Raw genomic sequence first — 22222 nt, forward strand, 5'->3', positions numbered from 1 at the left:
TCGAACCTCGTAGTTCAACCAGAGCAAGATCCGCGCCAGAGTGGTACGGTAATCCAGTTCTGGAGGTCATGTTACTAGACCATGATGAACCTACGAACTATGAAGAAGCGATGATGAGCCCAGATTCCGCAAAATGGCTTGAGGACATGAAGTGTGAGATGGGATCCATGTATGAGAACAAAGTGTCGACTTTGGTTTACTTGCCCGATGATTGACAAGCCATCGAGAACAAATGGATCTTCAAGAAGAAGACAGACGCTGACGGTAATGTTACTGTCTACAAAGCTTGACTCGTTGCAAATGGTTTTTGACAAGTTCAAGGAGTTGACTACGATGAGACCTTCTCACCCATAGCGATGCTTAAGTCTGTCCGAATCATGTTAGTAATTGCCGCATTTTATGATTATGAAATTTGGCAAATGGATGTAAAGACGGCATTCCTGAATGGATTTCTGGAAGAAGAGTTGTATATGATGCAACCTGAAGGTTTTATCGATCCAAAGGGATCTAACAAAGTGTGCAAGCTCCAGCGATCCATTTATGGACTGGTGCAAGCATCTCGGAGTTGGAATAAATGTTTTGATAGTGTGACCAAAGCATATGGTTTTATACAAACTTCTGGAGAAGCCTGTATTTACAAGAAACTGAGTGGGAGCTCTATAGCATTTCTAATATTATATGTGGATGACATATTGTTGATTGGAAATGATATAGAATTTCTGGACAGCATAAAAGGATACTTGAATAAAAGTTTTTCAATGAAAGACCTCGGTGAAGCTGCTTATATATTGGGCATCAAGATCTATAGAGATAGATCAAGACGCTTAATTGGACTTTCACAAAGCACATACCTTGATAAAGTTTTGAAGAAGTTCAAAATGGATCAAGCTAAGAAAGGGTTCTTGCCTGTGTTACAAGGTGTGAAATTGAGTAAGACTCAATGCCCGACCACTGTAGAAGATAGAGAGAAAATGAAAAGTGTTCCCTATGCTTCAGCCATAGGCTCTAACATGTATGCAATGCTGTGTACCAGACCTGATGTGTGTCTTGCTATTAGCCTAGCAGGGGGTACCAAAGTAATCCAGGAGTGGATCACTGGACAGCGGTCAAGAACATCCTGAAGTACCTGAAAAGGACCAAGGATATGTTCCTCATTTATGAAGGTGACAAAGAGCTCATCGTAAATGGTTACGTTGATGCAAGCTTTGACACTGATCTGGACGATTCTAAATCGCAAACCGGATATGTGTTTATATTAAACGGTGGAGCTGTCAGTTGGAGCAGTTCAAAACAGAGCGTCGTGGCGGGATCTACATGTGAAGCGGAGTACATTGCTGCTTCGGAAGCAGCGAATGAAGGAGTCTGGATGAAGGAGTTCATATCCGATCTAGGTGTAATAGCTAGTGCATCGGGTCCAATGAAAATCTTTTGTGACAATACTGGTGCAATTGCCTTGGCAAAGGAATCCAGATTTCACAAGAGAACCAAGCACATCAAGAGACGCTTCAACTCCATTCGGGATTAAGTCCACGTGGGAGACATAGAGATTTGCAAGATACATACGGATCTGAATGTTGCAGACCCGTTGACTAAGCCTCTTCCACGAGCAAAACATGATCAACACCAAGGCTCCATGTGTGTTAAAATCATTACTGTCTAATCTAGATTATTGACTCTAGTGCAAGTGGGAGACTGAAGGAAATATGCCCTAGAGGCAATAATAAAGTTATTATTTATTTCCTTATTTCATGATAAATGTTTATTATTCATGCTAGAATTGTTTTAACCGGAAACATAATACATGTGTGAATACATAGACAAACATAGTGTCACTAGTATGCCTCTACTTGACTAGCTCATTGATCAGAGATGGTTAAGTTTCCTAACCATAGACATGAGTTGTTATTTGATCAATGGGATCACATCATTAGGAGAATGATGTGATTGACTTGACCCATTCCGTTAGCTTAGCACTTGATCGTTTGTTTACTACTATTGCTTTCTTCATGACTTATACATGTTCTTATGACTATGAGATTATGCAACTCCCGAATACCGGAGGAACACTTTGTGTACTACCAAACGTCACAACGTAACTGGGTGATTATAAAGGTGCTCTACAGGTGTCTCCGATGGTACTTGTTGAGTTGGCATAGATAAAGATTAGGATTTGTCACTCCGATTGTCGAAGAGGTATCTCTGGGCCCTCTCGGTAATACACATCACTATAAGCCTTGCACGCATGATAACTAATGAGTTAGTTACGGGGTGATGTATTACGGAACGAGTAAAGAAACTTGCTGGTAACGAGATTGAACTAGGTATTGGATACTGACGATCGAATCTCGGGCAAGTAACATACCGATGACAAAGAGAACAACGTATAGTGTTGTGCGGTTTGACCGATAAAGATCTTCGTAGAATATGTAGGAACCAATATGAGCATCCAGGTTCTGCTATTGGTTATTGACCGGAGACATGTCTCGGTCATGTCTACATAGTTCTCGAATCCGTAGGGTCCGCACACTTAAAGTTTGATGACGGTTATATTATGAGTTTATGTGTTTTGATGTACCGAAGGAAGTTCGGAGTCCCGGATGTGATCACGGACATGACGAGGAGTCTTGAAATGGTCGAGACATAAAGATTGATATATTGGAAGCCTGTATTTGGATATCGGAAGTGTTCCGGGTGAAATCGGGATTTTACCGGAGTACCGGGGGTTACCGAATGGGCCAATATGGGCCTTAGTGGAGAAGAGGAGGGGCGGCCAAGGCAGGCCACGCGCCCCCTCTCCCTCTAGTCCAAATTGGACAAAGAGGGGGGCGGCGCCCCATTTCCTTCCTCTCTCCCTCCTCCTTCCCCCTTCTCCTACTCCAACTAGGAAAGGAGGGAGTCCTACTCCCGGTGGGAGTAGGACTCCTCCCTTGCGCGCCTCCTCCTGGTCGGTCGCCTCTCCCCCCTTGCTCCTTTATATACGGGGGCAGGGGCACCTCTAGACACACACGTTGATCGCAAAGATCTCTCCTAGCCGTGTGCGGTGCCCCCCTCCACCATAATCCACCTCGGTAATACTATAGCGGTGTTTAGGCGAAGCCCTGCTGCGGTAGCTTCATCAATATCGTCACCATGCCGTCGTGCTGACGAAACTCTTCCCCGAGCTCTACTGGATCGTGAGTTCGCGGGACGTCACCGAGCTGAACGTGTGCTGAACGCGGAGGTGGCATACGTTCGGTACTGAGGATCGGCCGATCATGAAGACGTACGACTATATCAACCGCGTTGTCATAACGCTTCCGCTTAATGGTCTACGAGGGTACGTGGACGACACTCTCCCCTCTCGTTGCTATGCATCACCATGATCCTGCGTGTGCGTAGGAATTTTTTTGAAATTACTACGTTCCCCAACATAATCGTGCTGGAAACTTCCGTGTGCAGCCACATGCCATTATGGGCTCTGGCATAGTTGAGTAAGTTGTGGGAAACCTTTCCATGATGGGCTAGCGATGTAGGGGATTATAGGTGTACTGGCCTATCTATCGGTTAAGGGGACCTCTTCGAAAAGATTGTGTCTCGGTTATCTATTTCTCAAACATTATGTAGTGCGAGAAATCCAACGGAGGAGATCGAGTCTTGTGGGGGAAAGTGCACAAACCTCTGCAGAGCGTACAAACTAATCATGGTTAGCCGTGTCCCTGGTTATGGACATCTTGAGTATCTAGTTCTTGGATTATCACGTGGATCTCATCACTCTTAAATATAATTTGATTGGGTTATTAATTACTTTTAATTGGGATTGAGATGGGGTTTACCATTATCAATGTTTTCAACAAACTTTGTAGCTAAACAAAATATATTCCTTTGCAGTAGGAAAAAATTGGCTTTTCGCAAAACCTATTAACCATACAGCCTCCACCAACCATATATGCATGTAGCGATAACTTTACTATGTTCATTACTCTCTTGTGTTACATTGCCAGCATATTCCATGTGTTGACCCGTTTCGGGCTGCAACGTATCATGTTGCAGACTTTTCAGACGACGAGTAAGGAGCCTTAGGTCGTGGTCTTTCACTCAGTGATGCCGTTGGAGTTGATGGACTCACTTTATCTTCCAAGCCTTCCGCTGTTATCGTATTAGATGGCCTTAAGCCACATTTATTGTAATAAGTTCTCTTTTGAGACATTCGATGTAATAAGTGTGTGATTGCTACTCTGTTATAAATCCTCAAGTACTATGTGTGTCAGCATTACCGTTCCAGGGATGACACTGATGCACAGAGATCGGACTGTTTAAGGTCTGGTCGCTACATCAGCCCAAAGGGATATTCCACAAAATAGAACACAACCATGAAATAATCCGAGCCTCTTCATCATAAATTTTAATACATCAACAAAGAAGGTAGTGGGTTTATAGTGGATTGGATTAATAGATACTACAGCTCATGTGGATACGAAGTGTTAGGCCCATAAGAAGCACCACCACACTCAACAACCCTCGGATGAAAGTCTAAGTGTTCACAACATAATCCTCTGGTCAGATGAAAGGTGGAGCATTGACAACATAACTCTCTAGCGTCAGAAAGAAGGCATGCTCAACAAGTTTGCTTGAGCCAATTTTGAGTAGGAAAAAGACCTTTGTGATGGAAACTGGCAACCAACATGCCATCTATGTCAACATGAAGTAGCCACTCACCAAATCTGACCAGCACAAGCATATCACTCCAAGAAGTGACCACCAGCGAACAATCTTTATAAACCTTTCCAAACAGCACGGTCAGCTCTGCAACAGGCAACTTAACCCGGTATTTCAAGGTCCAGACCTCACTCTCAAAGTCCTGCAGCATCTAGATATCAATGGTTGTCGCTGCGTCACTGAAACTTGACATGTCGAGCATTCCATCCAACTCAAACAGTTCAACTTTGGCAGGAGCTACCGGAGAGTGCATCTTCCGGAACAACTCAGTGGAGGTCTCAAATACAATTATCAAGTGGCGTATGTACCAATGCAAGCAGCCACCGAACATGACAGATCCATGAGTGCGTCTCAGTTGTTCCACATCTGGGCAGTCTATGTCAATGTGCCTCGGTGGCTGGCCAGAGCCTAATGTGTATTCCCTTTGTCCGAAAAAGTTTGTCCCTCAAATAGATGTATCTAGTACCAAGTTTGTGTTAGATAGATTCATTTGAGGAACAAGTTTGAGACAAGTTTTTTCGGACGGGGGGAGTAAATGTAGAAGCCGTGTTGAGCTGGAGGTGCCAGCAATAGTCGGTACTCGCCGACAGGGCTGTGTGGGTAAATCCCCAAGAAAATGAAGTCAGAAAGTAGTGGGAGTGGAGCGTACTGACGAGTTGCCGGGTTGCAGATGGAGAAGCGGCCGCGGGTGTAGCTGACGGCGAGGAGGATGAGGCCGTCGCAAGAGGCCAACAGACGGAAGAAAGGGTGTCCAAGTCGCGTGAGCCCTGCCCGGTGGCCAAAGGGGATGATGTCTAGGGACTCCAGTTCGCTGTCGACGAAGGTGAAGCTGCGGCCGTAGAGGATGGGGTGGGTGGGCTGGCGGGAGTGGTGGGCGGGGAGGAAGTCGCAGGTGGAGGTGGCGCGGCGCCACGCGTGGCTGACGGTGCGGCAGCGGAGGAGGGGTTTGGGGGGCAGACAGACGAGGATCTCCTCCCATATCACTCACGATCTCATCCGGGAGGCCGCGGTGGGAAGAGGAGTGAGTGGTGGTAGCGACGGCGGCGCTGAGGGGAGGGAGGTTTTTTTTTTTTTGAGGGGTACTGAGGGGAGGGAGGTAGGCCTTGCTCTCTCTGTGTCGTGGAAGTGGGCTTAAACGGGCTGGGCTTGCATCTATTTAGGCCAGATTCCTTTTGGAAGCCAACCTGACACGGAATTTGTTTCTCAAAACAAAAACGTTACACGGAATTTGAAAAAGATCATGGGACGTTCCACAATGAAAATGAAGTTAATTTGGACCGTGGAGTTAATTTGTACGCCAACTTGGCAACTGATGTACTCCCTCCATATTTGGAACTACTTCTTGTTAGAAACTTCATTCTAACGTGATGTACTGCTACTATGTCCGCCGAATGAATTATTTGGAATCATCAAATGAATTTTTGGCCCAGGCTTGAGGAAAACAAAGGGCTTTGCTTTTGCACGCTTCAGTCCACAATGTTGAGTAATGTGATTGTATTAGGAAACATAGGATAAACTAGAAATATTCTGGCTTATCTTATACTTCAAATAGATCATGTACTTTTATATATATTTACTAGGCTTAAGCAATACAACGAACAACTATTCCATAATCTTCTCTCTCCCTTCTAACATGGTATTTATCGTAAATCAATCCTAAACCCTAGCCGCTGCTGCTTTCGCACTTGCACGCTGACCCCAGGGCGGTCGGCCTCCATGACCGCCGCCGGGGGCCGCGTCGCCCGTATCTAAGGTTCGTCCGCCAGTCGTGTTGACCGGCTGTCCTAGAAGTCTTTCCCCGAGCCCTTGCTCCGGGGTTTTCTCTCTCCCGCCGGTCAACTTGATCGGCGGTTTCTTTTTGTTTTCCGATCTAATCTTGATCGGTTTGCGTCGCCCACCGCCGCCGTCGACCCCATACGCCTCTACACCAACACCGACGCGATCAACCGGCTTCTTCATCAATCCGATGGCCTCACGCGTCATTCGCCCGCCGGCCCGCCTATCGATCTACGCCGACCGTCACTGCCCTGCTCCGACCGGGACTCCTGCATCACTCCGACCCGACGGTCTCGCGCCATGCGGCGGCCAATCATAGCCGCCCTGCCGCCTGCCTTCACCGGCTTCATCTCGGACTCCGTCGCCACCCCGCCTCCACCGAGCGGCGTCCTCGACCTCGCGCGCGATCGGATTGATCACCCGCCCGCCACCGCGATCCGCCTCAGCTACGCAGTGCGACCAACCTGGGTTGTCGGTTGCGCGCGCCTTCGCAGGCCCCTGAAGATCGTCCCCGAGTTCAGCGCGCCTCTCCACCGATCGAGCACCGGGCTGCCGCTGTGTCGCCCCGTCAGGCCGCAGCACCGCCGCCCCATGGTTCTTCCCACGGCTGCATCGACCCGTGTGCTGCCGTTGCGTTGCCCCTTTGGGCCGTAGTGTCGCGGCCCGCGGTCTACCGCCGCCTCGAGTACGTCTGTTTCAGTTGTCTCCGTGGCACCACCGACCCTCACGCTGCCGCTACGTCGCCCCATCGGGCCGTAGCGAGCGTGGCACGCGGTCTCCGCCGCCGCCCGAGGCCGTCCCCGTGGCTGCACCGACTCGCGCGCCGCCATTGTGTCGCCCCTTCGGGCCGCAGCGCCATAGCCCCGTGGTCCCAGTCGTCGCCTCGACCTGCCCGCCGCCACTACGTCGCCCCTTTGGGTCGTAGCGTCGCGGTCCGCGGTCCACTCCGCCATCATGCGCGTCGACCTCCCTTGGTATGCACCGCACCGGTCTTCGTCATGATATCCAGTTCTTCGCCTCCTTCGAGCATCGCCGCCGCGCTCCTAACCTAGCCGCCGCCGCCGTCAGGCCGCCGCAGCTGCTCTTCTTCGGCCGCCGCCGCCGTCCAACCCCTTTGTCTTCGTCCAGCACTAGCCCGTTGCCAGCATCGCCGTCATCTATCCCGACCACTTCGTCTACTTCGTATACTCCGACAACCGCAGGCGACATCGGCCCCGCGCCGATTGGCGCTGCAACCGTCGCCAAGTCCTTCTCTGTTGGCTTCTCCGACTTCTTCAACATGGCATATAGCTCGTGCAGGTCCCAGTCGACGCATGCCCGGTGCTGGCAACACCGAAGCGTGCCTTCGTCCACGACGTGTCCCCGGGCCTGGCAAGCCTGGTGTGACGCTTCGTCAACTTCGTCTTCGTCCTTCTACGTATGCCCGGTGCTGGCAACACTAGTGCGTGCCTTCGTCTACGATATGTCCCCGGGCTTGGCAACCCCGGCACGACGCGTCGTGAACAACGTCTTCTCCCCGACGCACCACTACTTTGACACCACTGCGCCCATCACTAACTCGGCGCCTCTTTGCGCCCGCGGCTCCACGGTGACCTACTCGACGCCGGCTACCCCGACTCGAAATCGATCACGACATTCTTCGCATGGCTACCTCGACCATGGCTCCACCACCCACGCTCTCAGCTACCTCGACAACGGCACAAAGGGCTACCGCCTTGCTTGAGCAACCTCGTCGGTTGCCACTCCAGCCACGACTCCGTGATGCGTCAACCGTTACGACTGTGGGGGGTGTCCGTCGGCTTGCCTTCGAATTCTTCTCCAGTCTCACCGTCTGCATCGCTACCGTTGTAACTGCAGGGGGATGTTGATTAACGTGATTGTATTAGAAAACATAGGATAAACTAGAAATATTCTGTCTTGTCTTGTACTTCAAGTAGATCATGTACTCCTATATATATATGCCCACGAGGCTCAAGCAATACAATGAACAACAATTCCATCAATCATGTCTCTCCCGTCTAACACAGAGTGTGTGCTAACCATGGTGTGTTTATTTTTAGAGTATAGATAACGACCACACATCATTGCCTTCCTTGTCTCTGCTCAGATCGCAAGAGACCTTTTCATTAGTCGTGCATTAATAGTCCTGCACGCTATGTTACCAGGTACTAGGAAAGTTCATTAGCCATACATTACGAATTTGAATATTTGAGGTATTACATGTCAGATATTACAAATTTAAATATTTGAGTGTTTTTTCCCAATCCAGTCTGATGTACTAGGGAAGTTCATCAGCCAGGTGGACGTACTAAAAAGAAAGAGTTGTTCTGCATGCTCCACTTGGAAAGGCAGTCCTGCTCCCTCTGGCATAGATTACAGTCACATTTGCTGAACTGTTGGCAAGTAAATGATCTCAATCATCACTCTTTGCACTTGGAACTCGGTTCAATTGCTTTATCTCGCTCTGAATAAAATGTTTCCAAAATGGCAAAATCTCTCTTCTCTGCCTAGGTTCATACAGCAGCTACGGTGCCGAGACACCATTGGCAGGTTCCAAAAACCATCACTCTGAATGCTTCAGCTCTCTTGTACACTTGCGAATGAATTCACTTGAACTGCCCTCGCTCGTTATGCAATGGATTCATGAAGAATGAATTGCAGTACAACATTCCAAATGATGCAATTCATTCATGACAAAAGAATGAATTGCGGCAGAGCATTTCTGAAAAGCAGACTATAATTTAAGCACTTATAATAATATAACAAGAGTAGTTCTCCAAGCTCTTCTGAAAATCAGGTGCAACCTGCTAGTCGACAAGTGGATAATCGGCTACAGCCAAAAAATAGAAACAAGACACCCGTGTATATTTGCTAGTAAGTTTTAATATTAAGAAGAGCACCAAATAAACTCTACAAAGGAAGACATCAATAAAAGGACAAGTCAATTCTTCAGTTCAATAAACAGAGAAAGAGACAGCTAGATTGCTGACGATTTAAGGCTCAGTTCTTTTCAGGCTTATGGTGAAAATTAAGCTCAAGCCGAAAAGAACTCGTTTATGTGCCATTGGCTTAATTTCCAGCGACAGCCCTCTCCTTCACGTTTCAGAGAAGCCAGCGAAGGGCAGCTTCCCGAGCGCAGCCCTTTAAAAAGTGAAGCGGTATTTCTCATTGCCCTGTTTGTCGCTTGTATTTACGGCAAAACTGCCACCGCTCAGCCTACAGAACAAGCCGTCAATGGCCCATGCACGTACAGAACAATCTGCGTACCTGACAACATTGCCTTCTTTTCTCAAAAAAAAAAAGAAAGACAACATTGCCTTCGTGCTGCACGTAGGGTTTCCGCCGCCACCGTCCTGCCTTCCCCCGCCACCGTCCAGGCTCCCTCCGCCAATCACCACCAGCCGCCGCCACCGGCGCCGCAGTCGTCGCTCGCATGGAGTCTCCTGGGTAGCCGACGCAGCTACAGATCTGCTCGGACGCCCCGCTCCTGGAGGTTTGTCCATTGTTCTTGTACTCGAGGGACGCCCCACTCCAGCTCTCCACTACAACTACGACATAACTCAATATTGTTTAACGAGAACAAAATTACAGTCCAAGGGTACCGCAGACTTTTCACTAGTATATATGAAAATAAGTTGAATAAATAGAAACAAAAAAAAAGAACTGGATGGCTTATTCACAGGGGGCTTATTTTCACTGCAGCTTCTCCTGGGCTTAATTTCACTGCGGCTTATGCACAAGCCACAGCTCAAAAGAACTGGCCCTAAGTACTGAGAAGAACACTACCAATAAAGCTTCTTGATTATAACTTGTCTAGCCGGCTCATAGTGCACCTAATTCATACACACTGCAACAGTCAAAGAAAAAAAAAGGAATACGTGGCTGGCACTTACAGAATCTAAAGGGAAGACAATCTGGGACCTGCGCTTGACCATGATAGCCTTTCTTCTGCTTATCAGTATACAAGTTTCATTTCTCCAGCTTATCTTAACATCAAACATCACATGAAGCATTGATTCCTTAAACTTAGCCACTAAACTGAAATGATTAATATTATTCCAAACCATACAAGATGCAACCCAAAGGCAGAATTATAACAGTATGTTTGTGTTTCAATACCTAATCAAATGCAATGGAATCATGAACTGCAAACAGAGCATTTCATCGAAAAGTTGCTCATAATTAATGATCTTTCAATTAAAATAATTCTCCTAGCTCTTGTAAGAAAATCAGTTGCCACTTGGTAAGATCATGGCTCTGCACATAATAGTGGACCCAATTCACCCGCATTGCACCGGTTACAGAGAATAAAAGATCATGGCTCTGCAGATCAGTACAAGTTTTATTTCTCGATCATATGTTAAGATCGAACATCAGATGAAGCATTGGTTCCTTAAAATGGTCAGCTTCTTACGGCCACACACATGGTAATCAGGTTGGGTACAGGAAAAAATAATTCGGGAGGAAGGCAACTGAGGCACCAATGGTGTACCATCAACTTTGTTGTGAACAATAACACCATTCCTCCAAACAGCACCACAGCCTCAACAGGACTTTACTTCTGATCCCCTCCACTCACAATCTGTCAGGGCCTGAATTTCTGGGTGCCTCTTCAGAACTTGCCGCAGCTCGGCTCATAATGCCACTGCGTTGTTAGTTGGTATAACACACAGTAGCATGATGGGCGTCTTCAGTCCCATTCCCACATATGTTGCACTCCGGGTCCAGGGTAACTCTCTTCCTATCATGTTTTGTCACGACACGCCAGTGCCTGCGACACGCCGACCCAAGATTTTCAAGTGTTTTGTTGTCTCCTTATTTGCAGAATAGACATGCTTGCCCTTAACAAAAAACCATTTTGACCATCAACATGCTTGCTCATATTTCACCAAAGGGAGGTAAAACAACAGGACCAATGACTGCACAGATCACAAGTTCCTTAAAGACCTAGGAATCTGGTGACCAGTTAGGCACTTGGGCTGGACACACATCTCCGCAAACAAAATGCCAACAACCACAGCCATAGATGATGCACTATGCTCACTCATACAGAGGAGGATTCAACTCATTTTCTTTCTTGCAAACTTGGTGCACTATGCTGCAGGAGGAAACATAGGAGTTCAATGCAAGTGCTATCATCAACCTGAAAGATGCCTACACACGCTACTTTAGAAGAGACCTTGTGATGTGCACTTCCGCAGTCGCTAGGCTTGGCTTATCATCTGCAAATGTGGTAGAGAAAAGGTCATGTGGAACTAGAGAGGCTTCGGCTCAAATCATTATCACAACTGTGTTATACCTGCTCAGTGAAGGATCCAGCTCCTTCCAATCGATGGCCTGGCACCTTCTCAGATATCGCATTTGCATCTGTTTCCAGAACAATCCTGCAAGGCCATCTGTGAAGAATCAAGTATATTCAACAATTTATTTGCAGGTCCACTACTCATCAAATAACAATCTACCCGACCACAAAGTCTGTATTATCATGGCGCAAGTGCAAATGTTAACTTCCAGATCATTTCGCACATGTCCTTCACAGCTCAAGAGATTAGTACCTCGTAATCTGAACTGCAAGCTTACCTGACAGTGAACTATTTTTTCCTTATGATGGCAGCTGATTGCTTGCACTAGCCGATAATAATACAACTTTAGGTAAGTTACCAAACAGTATTGTGTGGGGATGGAAATTGGGCACGACAGTTTCTTGAAAACTCTGAATAGGAAACAATCCCTAACGCTCAAATTAACAACCAGAAACTCCAGTAAAAAACACGAGTAAAAAGGGTGCCACAAACACCAGCCCCAATTAGTCCTTTCTCATCTTTGCTATCAACTCTACATAGGTGATCCTAATTTTCAAAGGAATAGTGTCGGTATAATATTAATTCATTAAAATAGTTAGCAGCCAAAGTGAACTGATGATTCCAAATGATGCAACAAGAACCTGAAATTATAACAGAATATTTCAAATGATGCAAGGGATTCATGAAGAATGAATTGCAGCAGAACATTCCAAATGATGCAATTGATTCATGAAGAAGGAATGAATTGCAGCAGAATATTTCGGAAAAGCTACTATAATTTAATCACTTAATATAACAAGAGTAGTGCTCCAAGCTCTTCTAAAAATCAGGTGCAACTTGCTAGCCAACAAGTAGATAATCGGCTAGCTACAGCCAAAAAATAGAAACAAGACACCCGTGTGCTAAGTTTTAGTATTAAGAAGACCATCAGATAAACTCTACAAATGAAGACATCGGTAAACGGATATAATTCAATTGTTCAATTCAGTAAACAGAGAGAAGAGGCAGCTACATTGCTACCTTGAGTACAGACAAACTACTACATAAAGGGAGAGAGGGGAGGGGGGAGGGGATCTATTCTCCGGTTCAAGAGAACAGTGACACGAGTCAGAACAGTTGCCAACATTTCAAACACTGAACCAAAAGAAAGGAACACAGGCTAACCAATGATAACCTTTTTTCTCTTATCAGTACATATTTCATTTGTCCAGCTTATTTTAGGATTGTCTTAGCATCAACACTCATGTCAGCCAAATGATTTGTAGTTTTAGCATCTGCACTCACGGCAGCCACTTCAGCCCAAAAGGATATTTAGAGAAATATAACACAACCATGTAACACTCAGAGCTTCTTGATCATAATTTTTTATGGATCAAAAAAGAAGCTAGCGGCCTCATAGTGGATGCAGTTAATACATACTGCAGTTCAAACGGACACGGGGAGCCAGGCCCATAAGAAGCATTACCACAATCAACCTCCCTCAGAGGAAAGGCTGTGTGTTGACAACATAATCATCTGGTCAGATGAAAGGCGACGCGTTGACAACATAACCCTCAAGTGTGGGAAAGAAGGTATGCTGAACAAGAGATTGTTTCAGCCGATTTTGAGTAGGACCAATGCCTCTGCCATGGAAACTGGCAACCAACTTGCCATCCATATCAACCTGAAGCAGCCAATCTCCAAATTTGGCCAGCACAAGCACATGACCATCCGAAGAGGCAAACACCACACAGCAACGTTTGTTAATCTTCCCAAACTGTGCTGTGAGCTCTGCAACCGGCAAATTGACCCGATATTTGAAGGCCCAAACCTCATTGTCATAGTCCTGTGCCATCCAGATATCAATGGATGTCGTTGGATCAGTGAAGATGGAGGCGGCAAGCATTCCATCCATCTCAAACAGGTTGACGGGGCCAGGAACAACCGGAGCAGACATCTCACGAAACAACTCGGTTATGGTGTCAAATACCATTATCACATTGTGCCGGTGCCAATGTAGGCTAGCATGGAACATGACAGATCCGAAGGTGTTTATGAGTCTCTCCACATCCCTGCACCCTATGTGCCTGGGCAGCTGGCCGGAGCCTAGAGAGAGGATGTAGCAGCCAGCTTGAGCGTCAGGTGCCCGTTCCGAGGAAGACAGGTAGAGCAATAGTCGGTACTCCCCAGTTCCAGTTGGGCTGTGTGGATACATCCCCAAGGGTATGAAGCCAGGAAGGAGCGGGAGACGAGCAAACTGACGAGTCGCCGGATTACAGAGGACTAAGTAGCCAGTGGCCATGGAGAGAAGGAGGAGGCCGTCGCAGGAGGCGAACAGGCGGAAGTAGGCATCATCAAATCGCACCACGGACTGGAGCCGGCCGGTGGCGGCCTGGTGCTCCAAGGGGGAGGGGATGGGGATGGTGTCTAAGGAGTGGCCTCCGTAGCCGATGCTGCTCAAGTCGTCGAGGAGAGGGAGGGTGGGCTGACGGGCGTGGTGGGCGAGGAGGAAGTCGCGGGTGGAGGTGGCGCGGCGCCAGGCGGGGCAGACGGCGCGGCAACGGAGGAGGGATTTGGGGGGCAGGCGGACCAGGATCTCCCAGATGAGGATCTCCTCCGGGAGGCTGCGGTTGAGAGGCGGCGCTCTTGCTCTTGCGGTGTCCGCCATGGTCGCCTCCGCCTCGCCGGTTGGTGCGAGCCCTCGATCTGTCCGACGAGCAGAGCGAGTAGAGTTGTGGTGGTAGTGACGGCGGCGGCGAACGGAGAGGAGAGAGGTAGGTTTTATTTCTAGCGGATGCATTAGGCCGGGCCTGGGCTTAGCCCATCTCTCGTTCTTTAACAGGCTGGACTTGCCCCAGGTTCGTTTGCAACTGAAAATCTATACTATTAAAGCAGAATCGAACGTCGTGATGGTTCGACCTCGTCCCCACCCCCTTTCTACCACAACCATCTCGCGATGCACCACGCCCGCAGCATCCCCGCATGATAGGAAAACATCAGAACTGATACCCACCCCTCACCGCATGATAGAAAAAAAAGGAAAAGAAAACCCACATACGCACGTCCCACCCCTCCCCGAATCCCTCGCTCCCGATCCCCTTCCTCTCGTACGGGAATCGCCACCGCCGACCTCCTCCGTCGTCGTTGGACTCGGCAAGGCGAGAGACGACTGACGTCTCCTTCTCTCCTCAGACCCACGGGGCTCTAGCTTTCTAGCCGTCAACCCCTGCCCCGCCTCCACCCTCCATCTAGAGGTACATGGCCCGAATCCAATTGCCCTCTCATCAGAGCCATCAGCGGCAGCTCCTCCTCGACCATGTCATTCCAACGTCGTCATCGTCATCCAATCGACCTTCTCGTCTACGGCGACCTCCAGCGACCTTCCCCGCATATGACGACCTCGATCTAGCTTGGAGCCGCTTGCCATCTCATTTATTCTTCACCCACTCCAGGAGGTGCTGGACGCCGGGGAGGGCAACCAGCAGGATGGCGCGGTGGCAGTGGCAACGGACAACAGCATAGGTAACCTTATCTCCCTACCATCGCTCTACCCATCTTCTCCCAGTAGGTTGTGCTCCCACACTCCCTTGTTCACGTACGGGTTTCAGTAGTGCAGCGTAGCGGCCGATGGATCCGTTGCTTACCCACCGCACGACGAGGCGGTGGAGGTTGGGCTAGGCGGCCCCGATGCCCAGGAGTCGCAGGCCGACGACCTATCCAACGTCGTGAGCACGTCGCTGCACTGTTCCAATCCCTGTGAGTTCTACGCCAGGGTAAGCATAGAAATCCTATCTGCATTAATAGTGTCAAGCTTCATACTAAGATTTGTCACACTTAAGATGGTTGTTATCTCTGTTTAGTAAGCCATTTAAGAAAAGGAAAATACATCCGAAAATTGACTGCATTTAGGACGATACGATTTTACAAATGTTTCTTCTCCTTGGAACTCCCAGTCCTTGATTTCATACATTTGCAACTTTTAGTTCATATAACAAGGTGCCGACCATTGGCTTTCAAGAACAATGCTGCTGCAGCGAAATACCCATCTGCTCATATAGCTACACAGGTAGCACATTGGTTTCATTTGGATCCTTGAGTTTTCATGTCGTCTTACAAAGAGCACTTTTTCATGTCGTCATATAACTACACAGGTAGCACATTGGTAGCTGCAGTCCACGTATGGATTAATAGTCCTGCTATTGAAGTTTGATTAATTTTTCTTTTCCAAATTATTATTGGTCCAGTTATTAACCTCTAAAAAATATTTCTTTTCACATCTCTTACTCCTAGGAACTCTGGTTCAAGCTCCAGTGCAAGTTAATAGAAGGAAGTTGGATGCAACATTGACATACACAAGTCTGCGGTAAATTTCTCACTGATACTCTAATCTAAAGCCCATTATTTCTTCAATCTTTATTATTATCTGAAACTTATGTTTTCTTAACGTGTTCTATGCATTGTCTGATTGTTAATTAACTTAATTATCATCCTATCCTTATTTTAAATGATCGATATTTTAAAGTTGAAAGAGCACATATTACAGTGATTATACCTTCTGAGTGATAAATTGATGTAGTGCTTATCACAGAGTAATCCTCTTTTGTGGATCTAACACAAATATTTTCCAGGATTTCTCCAAACCAGGACACAATTTTTGGATCATCAGTTGGAAAATAAAATTGGCATAAGCTTACGACATAGAGTTGCAGGTCAGCGCGTGATAAAAACATGTAAATTCAGAAGAATCTTTCCCACATAGTCTTGTGGTTCCTACTTTTCTGGTCATGCCTTTTCCAAAATAGTTTTTCGTCCTACATGCTTTTGTACCATCACCAATGTTTCATCAACGCCGTATTGTTTTAGTACAAACTAGCTCCATAGTGTTGGAAGCACTATGTTCCTTTGTTCAGTCCAGAGGTCGGTGGACCACATGTTTAAACCAGCATTGGGGGCCATGTTACAAATCCTTATCGTGCAACCACTTGTCGTATTTTCTTCTTCAATATTATCTTGCGAATTTGTCTGAACTTGGAAAAAGCTTCCACTAGGTTGATGCCTGAACCTGAAAAAGATTGTTGTATACATTAGTAGAGAAAAAGAGAATAGTTTGATTGCTGTCGGACTGTGTTGTGGATTAAGTGGACAGGTAATGTGCATAATCTTCACATAGTCGTGTCTAACACGCAAAAGGTTCAAGCCAGTATCGAGCCCAATGGTTTGGCCCCTCAAGAGCTCAGGCAGTGGCGGAGCTACCATAAAAAAGTTGGACGGGCCAGATACTACATACTGTGTTATCAAACTGAAAATCAATGCATTGTTGTGAGCCAAGCTTCATATAAAATGTTTTTTGCTTCAGTCCTGGGCGGGCCATGGCCCATCCAGCCTTGCCGTACCTCCGTCAGTGAGCTCAGGTTTCATCACTTCTAAAAATTTAAGCGCACACCTTCAGCTGTGGTCAGAGATTGGAGTCGAGTTCAGGTTCTGTGACTTGTTTTGTATAAAGCATCCTGCATGCTTTCAATTTGTGTTTTGTTTGTTGTAGCTGCTTCTCCTTGTTGTCCGTTGTGTTAATCCAAACTCATGTATGTTACTTCTCCGGGGAACACGTTTGGCTTCTCATGTACTGTACCTTCATTACCTTTCAATATTAGCTAGGTCTGAACAAGATAAAATGTTGACATTAGCACAACGGGACCAACAATTAGGAGAGAAAATTTGTAGGGGAAGAGACCACAAAGCAACAATATTACAGAAACCAAAATACATTAGCAAGTAAATACAATTTAATAGAGAATACTATGTACTTGCTTGAGAGTTGTGTGTGTTCATCTTAGGGAAATATGCTTCTACCTTTAATTTAGAATGAAGCAATCTGACATGAAGTTTCCTTATTTGTTTAGAGATAAACTCATGCTCCATCTGATCTGAATTAATTGACTCAACATATGTACAATGTATATATGACATTGTATAGCAGTTGCATCAATTACCTTGAATCAGAGGGAGTATTACATTCTCCAAATATGGTGTGCAGCTATTTTAGAGTGAAGGAAAAAGAGACGTCTACAAAGGATCTATATATCTTTTCTTTTTAGGACATATTGCTCATCTCCTAATAATACTTATTCATTTTTTGATTTATGTGCATGTTATGTAGCCAACTTTAGCAGTTCTGTTGGACTAATATAGTAGAGACTCATGCTACATAATGATAGAAAGAAGACACCGAAGGAAGTTTTGGAAGTGCTTCCAATTTAAGTATGCATCTTCTTGATTCCAAGTACCAGAACATTCATCTTTACCTGAAGGTATGGTCTGCTTCTAGCAACATTTATTTAGTTAATGCATCATTGAAGTGTTGAACCTCAAATTGAATATTTTTATCGATTATTGTGTCATCTATTTCAGGTTGTGATCATGCCTTCAACTTCTATTCTACCCCCTAAATTTTCATTATTGAGGTGCTGCAAATATTATGAAGAATCTGTGCCTGGTGAAAGTCATAAATTATCCTTTTTGTTGTTGCTTCCTTGTATGTGTTTTTGTGTCAACGAATGATATTATCATGTCTTTGCAATTTTGTCCTCCATGCACTCTATCGCTCTTAGTGGAGGAGCATATAACATGTTTTTTGCAGTCCTTTTCCAAGTTTTTATTAATCCATATTACATTTAGCCATGGGAGTTGATCGTAAGCATCCTTGTATTCCGGATCAGATATGTGAAGGTACTATGATTTTTTCCTTCATAAGATGGGGATTCATGCTTAAGTACTAATCATATATAGATTAATTGTTGCCTTCTTATACATAGAGAGAAAACCAAAAGTTTAAGGCTCCTCATATTGAAACGAGGCTTTTATCGCATGGCAATTACAACAGCGAAACTCTTAGCAAAGCTGAGACGGGATGCAAGAAGGAAGAGAACATGTTTTCACAAATTTGAATTTTGAAAAAAACATTTAGTGTGATGCTCTGGCTACTAATTTATTCAGTAATATATGAGCTATCTGGCATACAATTATACCATTGGAAACTTTTCTTGAATACGAATTTGGTGATTTTTTGTAACATAATCCATGTTCAGCTGATGAATTTGATGGGAAAAGTTGAATTTTGAAATGCACGCATGCCATGTAAATTAGGATAGAGTAATATTTTTATCCAAGCTGGATGGAGAAGATATATGTCAAAGTTGGGTGGAAAAAAGGCCCTTTGTTTGTCTTCATTGTGGAGCACAAAGCAATAGTATGAAGGTAGACTTATCAAGTTGAGTCATGGTGATTTGAATATGAGTCACATGGATTGTGTTATATTATTAAGTACTCCCTCCGTTTCGAATTATTCGTCATAGAAATGGGTGTATCTGGATGTATTTTAGTTCTAGATATATCCACTTCTGTGACGAATAATTTGGAACGGGGGAGTAGAAGATGATATTTCTGGCAACACACTCATAAGCCGCATGTGCAATGTTGTGGATTACAATGTTTTTTTAAGCCGTGGCAACGCACGGGCATACAACTAGTACTTTCTAACTGGCAAATCCCTCGACGGCAACAACCATGCGTGCATTTCTCAAAAAAAAAATTTAGAGCAGTTTCCAGTCTCATTTCTTCTTCTTTCCTGTTGGGTAGTTTCCAGTCTTATTTTAGTTACATTATACTGTAGTTCTAAAATATTTCGTCTGTTGCAACGAAACCTGGAATTGATATTTGTCTTTGAGTAGTGAGAATTAAATGAGAGGGCCGTTTTTGGCTCTGGGTGCATATGCTTCCTAATAAAAAAACAAATTCAAAATAAATAAAATTTTAAATTTCTGACTTTTTTTGTAGATGTTCTTGTTAGTGCAACAAGTTTGCTTGCCAATTTTCATGCGAATTCGTCGGTCAAAACAAAAGTAAGTGTAACATTTAGAGGTAACATTTGTCGTTCAACTTATTTTTTTCTTTTTGCATAGACCAAAATACTTAAGTTTTCCTCCTAAAAAATTGCAAGTAGCGTTTTGATGTGACAATGAACACATCTATTTCTTTCACATTTTTTGACATTTACAAAAAACATTTTTGGTGGGCGGGAGCATATGCTCCCAAGAGCCTAATTTGCTTTCCGGAATTAAATTTTCTGTTGTCCTAGAATTTGAATTGGTGACTGGAATTACATTCAAGCTATAGTCGTTTCACTATATTCGTTGTCATTCGGCCATACTCCACATGTTAACCATTTTCGGCCGAAGTCTGAAATAAACCTTAAGGTTGTAGAGCTCGACGCAAATGAACCTCCACCTTCAACTCCCTGAAGTTTGTACCTTGTCCTCTGCAATCCCAGTCGTTTTTAACTGTATTATGTTTGCAAATTAAACTTTGTCAGCGATCTTTAACGAACTTGATTTGCTGCATTCAAAAAATGCAGGAACAGGAAAACCCACAAAAATGCATTGTCATATTCACATTAATCCAGTGGGATTGATTTGTTGTCAAAGTTTGTTTCATTACACCGAAATGATATTAAATTAACGAGAAGCACTCTTAAAAAATCTTTTCCAAGAGGTTGTGTAGACATATATTTAATGAAATATGATGTAAAAATCGTTAACAACCATTATCATAGGATTTGATACTACAAATCAAAGGACCCACATAGAAAAAAATCATCCGGATTATATCGTCTAAATCTTCTATCAGTAACCCTCACATCATGAATATATGTATGTTCTACACTGGCCCCATCGATTATTACTAACTAGAAGATTCCCCGCGCGTTGCAGCGGGAACTTGTGTAGTGCATAAGTAAGTTCAAATGGACAGAGAGACTTTTTTAGTTAGGCAAGTTCAAATGGGCAGAAATAGATCATGCAACTGCAAAATAAGGAAATAGCACTCGTTTTACATATATGAGATCTCTATGTTTAAGAGTATTACACTGAAACAAAGAAATATATATGATAAAAAGGATCTATAAAATAGGAGAAGTCATGCTAACATTCTATTACAATGCTTAAGTGTTTGTCTTACAACGAACAACAAAGGCATTTATACACCCATCAGGTGAAGAGGAAATAACAAAACTTGTGGTTTGATTTTCTCCATGACTAAAGCAGTAAATAATAAGCAACACAATTCACAGACTACTGTTGCTAATAGTGAGTTCAACAAAATTATTCATAAACTATAGGTAAGAAAGTCATCATATTTATTGCAAATGTTCAAGAAGAGCGAATCTGCAGTACATACATTGTAGAGATGAATTAAAGTAATTATGAAAAGAGGCACATCATGTATATAAAGAGGAAATTGATTATTATCACCTAAAAAGGAATGAAACATTCACAACCATGACTTAAAAATATTAAATATGTAAATAGTAACTTCTTTTTAATTTAAGTACACCATTAGGAATGAACACTTGCATAACCTACTTCAGTATGATGTCCCTTTCTTATAAGCATTGCATTGAACATGTATCGGTCTCTCTTTTGTTCAGTGTGACCATAATCATCTTCCAGAACAGTAAATTTTGGGGGAGACATGTAGAATGCAACTAGGTGATACCCCGCGCGTTGCTGCGGAAAGGAATGCGAATATACCTATTCATAGAATTACAGGAAGAAAATTATAGAGAAATTAACATGTTAAGAATATAAAGAAAAAATGCTAACTGACTGGCGGATTGCCATTGGCGCAGAATGATTCTAATCTGTAAGAAGTCTCGAATAACAAAGAAATGACACTGAAGCATCGAGATAAAAAAAGTGGTTCAAATACTTGTAAAATTTGGTCCAATGTTGCAATTTGTCTTGATCTCTAATACAAAGGAAATAACACTGGCGATTGCATCGAACACAAAATTTCCGTAGAGCATCTTCGAACAAAACAGTTGAAAAAAGCCTCGTCAAATTTGCATTGAGCACGACAACAAATTAGTGGGAAAATAAATTCTCACCTCAATTATGGGTCTCACAAACAAATAATAATGGGTCACCTTTGCCACATAATTAAGACAAAATGACTGACTTTAGCCATAAATGTTAATTGTATCTGCTTGTGAAATATATATGGCCTCTTCACGGAGATGTCAACTAAATCTTATATTCCAAAGCCAATAGCGTATCAAAGTATTATAAGGTACAAACATTAAATTAACCACAATATAAAGATGAGATGATTTATTTTTAATTCAAAGCACCGACATGGGCTTCTTGATCTGAGCAACAGAACAGTGTATCTAAGAACATACTCTAAGAATATATATTTGTCGTTCAACTTATTTTTTTCTTTTTGCACAGATCAAAATACTTAAGTTTTCCTCCTAAAAAATTGCAGGTAGCATTTTGATGTGACAGTGAACACATCTATTTTTTCACAATTTTTTGACATTTACACAAAACATTTTTTATGGGCAGGAGCATATATTTCCAAGAGCCGAATTTGTTTTTCGGAAATAAATTTTCTATTGTGCTAGAGTTCAAATC

The 22222-nt window shown here is 44.4% G+C and overlaps 1 protein-coding gene across 1 annotated transcript; it reads right to left on the reverse strand.

Annotated features, from left to right (window-relative positions):
• Positions 1–10339: 10339 nt before the first annotated feature.
• On the reverse strand, positions 10340–14533 carry LOC125549187 (F-box protein At5g18160-like). Its single transcript, XM_048712657.2, has one exon. It carries the CDS (start codon positions 14419–14421, stop codon positions 13294–13296), a length of 1128 nt encoding a protein of 375 aa, XP_048568614.2. The 5' UTR covers positions 14422–14533; the 3' UTR covers positions 10340–13293.
• Between the last annotated feature and the right edge of the window lie 7689 nt (positions 14534–22222).

This window comes from Triticum urartu, chromosome 3A (genome assembly GCF_056163025.1).
Source record: "Triticum urartu cultivar PI428250 chromosome 3A, HENAU_Tu73, whole genome shotgun sequence".
Classification (NCBI taxonomy): Eukaryota; Viridiplantae; Streptophyta; class Magnoliopsida; order Poales; family Poaceae; genus Triticum; species Triticum urartu.